This window comes from Anolis sagrei, chromosome 11 (assembly GCF_037176765.1).
Source record: "Anolis sagrei isolate rAnoSag1 chromosome 11, rAnoSag1.mat, whole genome shotgun sequence".
NCBI lineage: Eukaryota > Metazoa > Chordata > Lepidosauria > Squamata > Dactyloidae > Anolis > Anolis sagrei.
Window position 1 is genome coordinate 1,656,438 of NC_090031.1, and position 9,903 is coordinate 1,666,340.

Consider the following 9,903-nt stretch of genomic DNA (forward strand, 5'->3'; position numbering starts at 1 on the left):
ATTCTCTCCTGACGTTTCTTCTGCATCTATGGCAAGCATCCTCAGAGGTAGTGAGGTCTGGCGGTATATAAATATAGTAAATAAATAAATTTTGTTCAGAATATAAGAACCTGACAATTCTGCCCATGGATATAGGGTCACACTACAATAAATCTTGTAGGATTTGGGGTTCTCTCCCTCGCGCAAGGAGTGACTCTTTCAATCCTTCCTCCCTTTCCAGGGACCGGTTCATTGTTACGGACGTCTCTGCCCCAAGGAAGCCTTCGAATGCGGGAGAGCTCAGCCTCGAGCTGCAGCAGGTAGGACTTTGCGGCACGGAGGAGCTTCACTCCATCTTGGTCCTGCGTGGCTTGGCAACTGCATTGCGGGGATGTGGGGTTGCTCCCAGCACAAGTTGTATGTGTCAAAACATCCTGTGTGGTGGCTTATTTCAGCAAAAGGGATTAGGGATTTAGGGGGGAGTTTGGGGGTAATGGGGCCCAGAGCTCTGTGTTTTTATGGTAGGTTTGTGAGTTTGAGAAGGGGGAAGAAACCTTATCTCTCTATATAAGTCAAGGTATATGTATGTATATTTATTGGTTGGTGGGTTTGACTGTCTGTTTTGCCATGGCTTGATGGATCTGGACCAAATTAGTCCCATGTACTGTTCATCCTCCAACTTGAAAGAATTGGGTGATTTGAACTAAAAACAACCTTTTCAGGACAGAACAGAGGGAAAGAAAAAAATTGATGCTGATTGGCTGTGGCCAGGTAAAAGATTGGCTGTCACTAGGTAGAGTGGCCCTCTGTGATGTCACTAAGAAAGAAAGGGAGTGAAGCAGTATGGCTGCTGCTCAATTATATACACACACACAAACACACACACATATATGAGAGAGAGGGAAGAAGGGAGGGAAAGGGAAGGAAGGAAAGAAGGACGAACGGATGGAAGGAAGGGGGAAAGTATGTGGGGAGGGAAGGAAAGAGAGAAAGAAGGGAAGGAAGAAGAGAAAGAGAAGGGAAAGGAAGGAAGAGCAAAAAAAAAGGGAAGGAGAGAGAAGAAAAAAGGAGGGAAGAGAAAGGAAAGGAAGGAAGAAGTAAAGAAAGAAAGACTCCTGACGCTGCCCCGGCACTTTGCTTCTCTTTCTGCTCTTCCTCGCAGGCCAAAAGCAACTCTTTGCTGCTTCAGAGAGAAGCCAACGCCTTGGCCACGCAGCAGAAGTGGAGCTCCTTGAACGAAGGCACCCACCTCACCCTCAACCTTCTGAGCAAGGACATCGACCTGCGGAATGGAGAGGTAAAGGGGGGTGGGGGAGAAACAATTTTTATTGGTCCTAAAGCTTGTGCCATTTCTGCTCCTCCAGTCATGTATTGATTTAGAGAGATATATGTTATTATTTATGAACACATTTCCTTGCTTCGTTTCCCTCATGCACTTTATCCTCTCTTTTTCTTTCTTTCTTTCCTTCCTTCCTTCCTTCCTCTTCCTTTTCTTAATTTTTTTTCTTCCATACCCTCCTTCTCTTCTTTCTTCCTTTCCTTTCGCTTCCATTCTTTCTTTGTTCCTTTCTCTTAATTTTTTCCTTCAGTCTCTTCCCTTCTTCCTTCCCTTCCTTTCTTTCCCTTTCTTTCCATCATACCTTTCCCCCTTTTTCTACTTTCCTTCCTTCCCTTTTTCTTTCTCCCCCTTCCTTCTCTTCCCTTTCTCTTTCTTCTCTTTTTTGCATTCTTTCTTTTCTTTCTTCCTTCTCCTTCCTCCCTTCTCCCCCACTTTTACTATCCTCCCTTCTCCCTTTCTCTCCCTTCTTTTTTTGTTCCTTCTCTCTGTCCTTCCTTCCTTCTTCCCTAGCAGCAGCCAAACTGCTTTACTCTCTTTCCCAGGGACAATTTCACCAAGGAACAACTAACCTTTAGATTCAGTCATTGGGTCATGAAGAGCTTGTGTGCCACATTGTGTGCTCCATCAAGCCATGGAGGAGCCTTTGCGGAACAAGCAATCAAACATGCACACCTCTGCGCTTAAGACATGACTATATGGTTTTTCTCCTTTCCTGCCTTGCAGGTGGATTACCCCGAGGATGGTGCGGACGCAAAGCCAGACCGAGACATCGAACTGGAACTTTCAGCCCTGGACGCCGATGAACCCGACGGCCAGGGAGAGCAGATTGAAGTAGGAACGCACAACTGCACTTTGGTTTGTCTTGTGGGCAAGAGGGAGGGTTTGTGTGTACCAGCCGGGGAAGCCGACCGGGCAGGATAGGAGTCCAAACTGCACACCCAGCCTTTGGTTCCCCGGCAGCTGATCCTGAGCTGCAGCCAGCGGGACTCTGACTTCTGCCCGTCCTCTTTCAGGAGATTCTCGGCCTGCAGCTGGGGATCGGCAACCGAGAAGGCCCTCTGTTCAACGGCTCTGCTCTGGAGAACGGCCACGCGCTGGAGCAGACGGAGGCCCGGCCGTCAGCGCAGCCCAGCTTAGGTGAAAATCTTGCTGCTCTGTGAGTGTTGGACCACAAAGGTGGCCTCGGCTCCTCCTTTGACAGTTCTGCTTGCCTTTGCTCAGGGACCCTGCCCTGCCCTTTCCTCTTGGGTTCCTTGGAAACTCCCAGCTGGGGCTGAGAGGCTTGTGTCTCCCCACTCTTCCCTCCCTCCCTCCCTCCCTTCCGGGTGCTTCTCACACGGGGCCCGCTTGGGCATGGCAAGTCTTCTGAAAGAGCCCGCCAGCATTATATGACCCCCTCATACCCTGGTAGTGTGGGCATCCCTTTCCACTTGACACAGCATTCATCTGCTATTTATTTATTTATTTATTTATTTATCGTGTCATCAGCAACCATACCATTGTGTTACAATTCTAACAGAACAAAACAAACACACAGATTAAAAAGAAAAAGGAAAAAAACACACAGATTTTGCAAACTTGGTAGTTGGTTAAATGTCCTCTGACCAGTCCCTGGCCCCTTGGAGTGCCTCTGGTGTTGCCGCAAGAAGCGCCTCCATTGTGCATCATGTGGCAGGGCTCAGGTTGCATTGCAGCATGTGGTCAGTGGTTTGTTCTTCTCCGCACATTCCAACACAAATTGGTTGGAACCTCATTCCGATCCAGGCTGGCTTCGAACTCATGATCTTTCTGTCAGTAGTGATCTTAATGCAGCTGACTCCCAGCCAGCTGCGCCACAGTCATCCCAAAGCGGACTCAGGATGGATCACAGAACATATAGATGGCAAACAATCTGTGCCGTTATACACGTACAAGAGAGACAACTGTACATAGATAGAGGTATAGCTAGGCTTTTCCCATCTCCAGCATCTTAGAGGTTGTCTTCTGTTCCAGCCACGACGGATGCTGTCGCTCCACTTTGCCTGCCGAAGAGCTTTACTCGTAAACTTCCTCCTTGGTCGAATTGCCGGCATTTTGGACTTCAGCTCCAGTCCTTCCAGGCTCATATGCATCCTATAGATTCATTCATACTCTCAGTCATCCCACACTGGTGTTGTTTAGTCGCATGTGAAATGATTTGGAATCCCATTATCTTGCAGCTGATCTGTGAGTGGGATTTCTCCCCACTCCCCCTGACCTTTGGGCTTCCTCTTTTCCACCCAAACCAGGGAGAAACGGACAATAGCCTTGCCGGCAGCGACGTCCTGCTTCGTCCATCCCGCGGCCTCTTCCTCCTCTTCGTCCTCCTCGGTGGGCGGCACGAACGCCGGCGTGGGGGGCCTGCTGCTTCTCAAGACGGCCCACGCCCGGGAAGAAGGGGGCAGAGACTTTTTAAGGCCAGTTGCAAATGGCAAGATGGTGAACAGCTGAGAAGTGTTCTGCTTCCAGAAGGAAGGAAGCAGTTGCACTTGCTTTTTAAAATACACACATATATGTATATATCTATATCTGAGATATAGATATATATGATATATACCTATTACATAATGTATATTTTTGGAAGAAAATAGCATTTGGGATCGTTCTGTTTCCTGTGAACTCTTTGATGACAAATCAGGGCCTTGTCGCATTCGGAAAAAGTAACAGGGGTTCGCTTTTCACAAGCGATGGGGAATCTGGACGTGGTTTTTCCTGAACATTGTTAAACCAGTGCCCGGTTGTTCTGGGGATCCGTCTTGAGCCACGCTTGGCACCTCTCAGAAAATGTGCAAGCGACTCGTTGTGACTTCAGCAGATCCTCAGGCAGATGTTGTGATGTGACTGATGGGGCGCAAAAGGAACACGTTGGGCCTGGTTTCTTTTGGTTTGATGAGAGAGGGTTGCGGTTGCGTGCTTTTTCCCCGCGGTGGGACTTTGCATGAAATGGCGCGTCTGAGTTAGCGAGAGAGAGAGAGAGAGGTTGGGGATCTTCTTGGCATGAAGGCGCCGAATTCAGGGTTGATAACACTTTCTTTCTTTCTGCTTCACCCCGTTGCATTATACGCAGCGGCGTGCCACTCTGCGCCTCCCTCCCCCCCCCCACCTCAGTTTCCCCCCTTTGATATTTCCGTAGATCGAGTGGTTTGCCTACGTATGAATGACAGATCGCAAATCCAAGTGCCTGCATTCTTCTGCTTACTCGGTCTTTGGACCTTCTCACATTGGGATATACTCTGTTTACATCAGTCTGCATCCGTATTTTTTTTAGGACTGGATGCATACTAACCCCATCTGTATTCAGACAGGATACATATTGACCCCATCTCACTCGGTTCTTACATTTAGGAAAGACTGAGCTTTGACTCATCACGCCACGGACAGCTGGCTCCTCTCAATCCATTCAAATGCTTCCCTTCGTCACTTCTTAAATTATTTTTAATTTTCTAATACTGTGCGGTAACACAGCCTGGAAGTCTCTTAACTAATAATAATAATAATAATAATAATAATAATAATAATAATCTTTATTTATATTCATCTCTATCTTCCCGAGGGGACTCAGAACACATTACAGAGTGCACATATGGCCGTGATGGTGAACCTATGACATGCATGTCAGCACTGACACGCATGGTTATTTTTGATGACACACGACCACATACAGAGAAGTATTTATTTATTTCAACGTTTTCTATACCGACCTTCTCACCTCATTTAGGGACTCAGCCCGGTTTCCAACCATAAAAATACATACAATCAGTAAAATATCATAGTTCACAATTACAGTAACACATTTAAAATAACAATATATTTAAAACTACGGTGGTCAGACGTCATATTAAAATCAAATATACATCATCTTCCATCCAAAATCCTAGGGTGTTGTCTCATTCATCAAAAGCCTGTCTCCACAACCACGTCTTCACCCATTTCCTAAATGTCAGGATAGAGGGGGCGGTTCTGACCTCCGTTGGGAGAGAGTTCCAGAGTCGCGGGGCCACCACCGAGAAGGCCCTGTCCCTCGTCCCCACCTTATAAGTACACCTTATAAGAGCCAATCTTATTTGTCGTGTCAGGACAACCAGCCATTTATATTACATTTCTAACAGAACAAAGCAAACAAACAGACAAAATCCAAAATTTGTGAGTTTGGTAGTTGACTAAATGTCCTTTGACCAGTATCTGGCCACTTGGAGTGCTTCTGGTGTTGCTGCAAGAAGGTCCTCCATGGTGCATGTGGCAGGGCTCAGGGTGCATTGGGATACATGGTCAGTGGTTTGCTCTTCTCCGCACTCGCATGTCGTGGATTCCACTTTGTGGCCCCATTTCCTGAGGTTGGCTCTACATCTCGTGGTGCCAGAGCGCAGTCTGTTCAGAGCCTTCCAAGTCGCCCAGTCTTCTGTGTGCCCAGGAGGGAGTCTCTCATCTGGTATCACCCATGGATTGAGGTTCTGGGTTTGAGCCTGCCACTTTTGGACTCTCGCTTGCTGAGGTGAGTGTCTCTGTAGATCTTAGAAAACTATTTCTAGATTTAAGTCGTTGACGTGCTGGCTGATACCCAAACAGGGGAATTAGAGCCAATCTAATTCCATCCTTAAATTTGTAAAAGGCTCTACAGATTTAACATCTGCACGTTTGAGCATTGTTCATAACTCAGCATGGAATATACATTTTTCTTATTTAAACTATAAATATTACAAAATTATGTTTGTTTTTTTTCTCTAAGTTGACACCCCACCCAAGTTATGCTCAGGTTTTTGGCAAATTTTGACACACCAAGCTCAAAAGGTTGCCCATCACTGATATATGGTAAACTTTTAATGCTGTTACACAATCGACATAGACAGACCGTACATAAACAAAGGCAAGGTGTCCCTCTTTCCCTCTCCAGCCTCTGGCTGTGCTCAACTCGACCATGGAGAGGTGTTGTTGTTTCATTTTCCACGCCAAGCAGCATGTCATTCATGGACTCTTTTCCTGGTCAGATTTTTGCCGGCATGTTTTTTTAGGGCGCCTTTTACCTCCCCGCTAAAGCGGTACCTATTTATCTACTTACATTGTTGTTTTCTAACTGCTAGGTGAGCAGGAGCTGGGCTGACGGCGGGGGCTCACCCCGACCTGGGCTTGAACTGCCAGCCTTCCGGTCGGCAGGATCTTCTATAGATCCTAGCCTGGCCCACCATTCTTGCAAGGTTTTAGCTGCCAGGATGTATACTGGTTTCAAGATCATGTGTAAAAACAACACTTCAGAACCGCATTAAATCAAGAAAACACAATTAGAATCTCATGTGCAGTTACTCCGACGTTTCTGCAATGGATGACTGACGAAAGGGGTAAACGTCATGTGATAGGGACGCGTTTGGAATCGCGTTCGAAGAGTGTCAGGGACGGAGTGTATCCCAATGTAAGACGGTCCTTTGCTCTTTGAAAAGCACTACGTTTCATTCATTCCGGCGATGGACTGATAGGACTCCCTCGTTCCGCTCACGTTCCCCCCGCCCCCACCTTGCAAAATTTTCTTTCGTGTTTACACTGATGAAAACAACACAGTATTGCTGTTGCTGTACTTTTTCAAATAATAATAATAATAATAATTCTAGGTTAGACACTCGTCATGGCGTAGTGTTGGTGATAGCATTACCAGGCTCTTTGTAGCGTTTTAGGTTTTGTTACTAATTCATTCTGTGAAGGCTTTGATTGCTTACTAACAATACAGCCGTAGCTTTAGAACAAAGGATCAATAGGTCCTCTTGATGACACATTGCGAAACACTTGCCACACAATAGAGAATCATCAGCGAAAATAGGAACATCTTTCCCGGTAAGCTATTACCGCAGCCATACTTTCTGCTCCCTTTCCCTTTAGGCCAGGCATGGGCAAACTTTGGCCCTTCGCGTGTTTTGGACTCCAACTCCTACAATGTGAGCATGCAGATGATCCCTTGACTGACTGAAGTGTCCAGTTCCAAGAAGACCAAGGCATGGGCCAGCTTTGGCCCTCCTTCCAGGTGTTTTGGACTCCAACTCCCACAACGTGGGTATGCAGATGATCCCTTGATTGACTGGAGTGTCCAGTTCCAAGAGGAGAAAGGCATGGGCCAACTCCGGCCTTCCCTCTGGCCATTTTGGACTCCAATTCCTGTAATGTGAGTATGCAGATGATTCCTTGATTGACTGAAGTGTCCAGTTCCAAGAGAACAAAGGCATGGGCCAACTTCAACCCTTCCTCCATGTGTTTTGGACTCCAGCTCCCGCAACGTGGGTATGCAGATGATCCCTTGACTGACAGGAGTGTCCATTCCCAAGAGAACAAAGGCATGGGCCAACGGGCCCTCCCTCCAGGGGTTTTGGACTCCAACTCCCACAACGTGGGTATGCAGATGATCCCTTGAATAACTGAAGTGTCCAGTTCCAAGCAGCTTAAGTGTCTGAGAGGGAAAAGGAAAGGGCCTGAGGTTTTGTCCTCTTGGAATTGGACATTTCAGTCAATCAAGGGATCATCTGCATACCCATGTTGTGGGAGTTGGAGTCCAAAACACCTGGAGGGAGGGCCCAAGTTGGCCCATGCCTTTGTCCTCTTGGATCTGGACATTTCAGTCAAGCAAGGGATCATCTGCATACCCACGTTGTGGGAGTTGGAGTCCAAAAAGGGCCAGAGGGAAGGCCGAAGTTGACCCATGCCTTTGTCCTCTTGGAATTGGATACTTCAGTCAATCAAGAGTCCATCTGCATACCCAAGTTGTGAGAGTCGAGGTCCAAAACACCTGGAGGAAGGGCTCAAGTTGGCCCATGCCTCTGTCCTCTTGGGACCGGGCACTAAAGCCAATCAAGGGATCATCTGCATACCTATGTTGTGGGAGTTGGAGTCCAGAACACCTGGCCTATGTGTCCTTTATGTGAATCTTGAAAGTAGAAGAGTAAGAAGAATTTTTCTATTTTCTGTCCCGGTTATTTGATCCGCTTTTGTTCTCTCCAGCATTTGATTTTGGGGTTTCCTTTTTCCCCCTTATTTATGTTTCTCTCTCCGCTTTTATTTCATTTTGTAATGTTTGTTGATTAACTTCTGTGAAGTTGTTTACTCTGGAAATCGTACTGGAATATTTTAGCCAAAGCGGCCATTTTTCTTCACCAGGGTTGCACTGTACGCAAGGGCTCCTCCTGCGATTGCAAAAGGCGAAATATCTAAAGGCGGCCGTGTTCCTGGCCAAGGGTTGCCGTTCTTTGTGCGGGATTGAGCGCACAACTTCTAGGAAATGACGGGAACGGCATCTCTGAGGATTACCGATCTTTGGTTGTCGTTTTGCAAACCTCTCGCCTGTCTTGACAGGCAAATTACGTTGTAAATATTGACTCCCAGGGCTAGTTCCGTTAATGTTGTGCAAAGCGTTGTCCACGTGTGTTTAATACTAACGAAAGCGCTCTTTGTAATATATATAACACAGCAGCCAAATCTCTTTTCGTCTTAGTGCTTTTTGCTGCCTCGTTTTTGCAGCGAGACGAAGCCATTGGGGGAAAAAATCCAGATTTTGTCGGAAGGATCTCTTCACTTTTCATGCGCGACAGTTCGCGTCAATGCGGAACGTTCGACGCCGCTCTTCTGTACATAGGAATTTGTATCCTCCCTTTGAAATGCTCCCAATTCTTTTTCTTTCGCGGTACGTGCAACTTCGGATATAGATACTAGATATAGCTCACCAGAAACGTAGCTGTATATGCAACTCTCTCGTACATGGATAATTTAAACAATACGATCTTCCATGTTGAAGGTGATATATATTTTTTTCTAAAAAGGAAGAAATCTTAATTGCTATTTTGTTACAAAAATAGAACCGTGTAAAGCTTTCGAGAGATCCGTATCCGCGCCTTCAGGGAAACCGGAGCGCCACCGGGCCTCCTCTTCAGCACAATCTGAGGGCAAATATTTACGAGCCGAACAAATCTGGTGCGTTTTACCTTTTTTTAAATGTCTAAGTTATAAGATACACACACACACACACATATATATATATGCGACCCTCCCGATCCTTTTATGGCGGAAGGGGATTGAAATGAATTGTTTACAGATCCACCAGACGTGTTCAGAGACCTGATCCCGCTTTCCTCTCACCAGCTCTGTTTACATTGCTTTGGCGCTGGCAGGGAGCCATCTGGCAGCGCTGCCGTTTCCGTAACCCAAAAGAGCCCCCGATCCCTTTGTCCGGAAGCGCAGCGTTTCGTAACGGAACCGCTGCCGACCCAAGCGACCCGCCAAACGCGAAACCCTGTGCCATCTCGCGCTGAGCTTTGGCCACCGAACTGTGGTCTTGCCAATGCAACGAAGCAACCCCGTTTGGCCACCGGCTCCGGCCGCAGGGCAGATAATCTGTTTCTCTTCGGGCAGCTAGCGGGATCGGCACTGGGCCAGAGCTGTATCATAGCCTGTTTTAGGGCTCTGCCTTTCGGAAACCAGAAGAGGAAGCGGGCCTTGGCCGAATGCGGGCAAAGAGGTCTCCTCTCGTCCTTTAGTTGCATTTTAGTGGCACCTGGGAGTGTTTGGTTCTGTGACAGGCGTGTTCTTCTGCTTTCCCT

At 47.1% G+C, this 9,903-nt stretch overlaps 1 protein-coding gene across 2 annotated transcripts in view; it reads left to right on the forward strand.

The window, feature by feature from the left end:
• RC3H2 (ring finger and CCCH-type domains 2) overlaps positions 1 to 7,639 on the forward strand; it is a 33,360-nt gene extending 25,721 nt beyond the window's left edge. The window contains exons 17-21 of one of the 2 annotated variants that reach the window (XM_067471756.1): positions 221 to 299; positions 1,142 to 1,276; positions 2,042 to 2,149; positions 2,332 to 2,474; positions 3,586 to 7,639. In XM_067471756.1, the coding sequence (XP_067327857.1) occupies positions 221 to 299; positions 1,142 to 1,276; positions 2,042 to 2,149; positions 2,332 to 2,474; positions 3,586 to 3,787 (667 nt within the window). In that variant the 3' untranslated portion in view covers positions 3,788 to 7,639. The remainder of the gene's footprint in view (positions 1 to 220; positions 300 to 1,141; positions 1,277 to 2,041; positions 2,150 to 2,331; positions 2,475 to 3,585) is intronic. The other variant, XM_067471757.1, reaches the window with a different exon arrangement.
• The last annotated feature ends 2,264 nt before the right edge of the window (positions 7,640 to 9,903 follow it).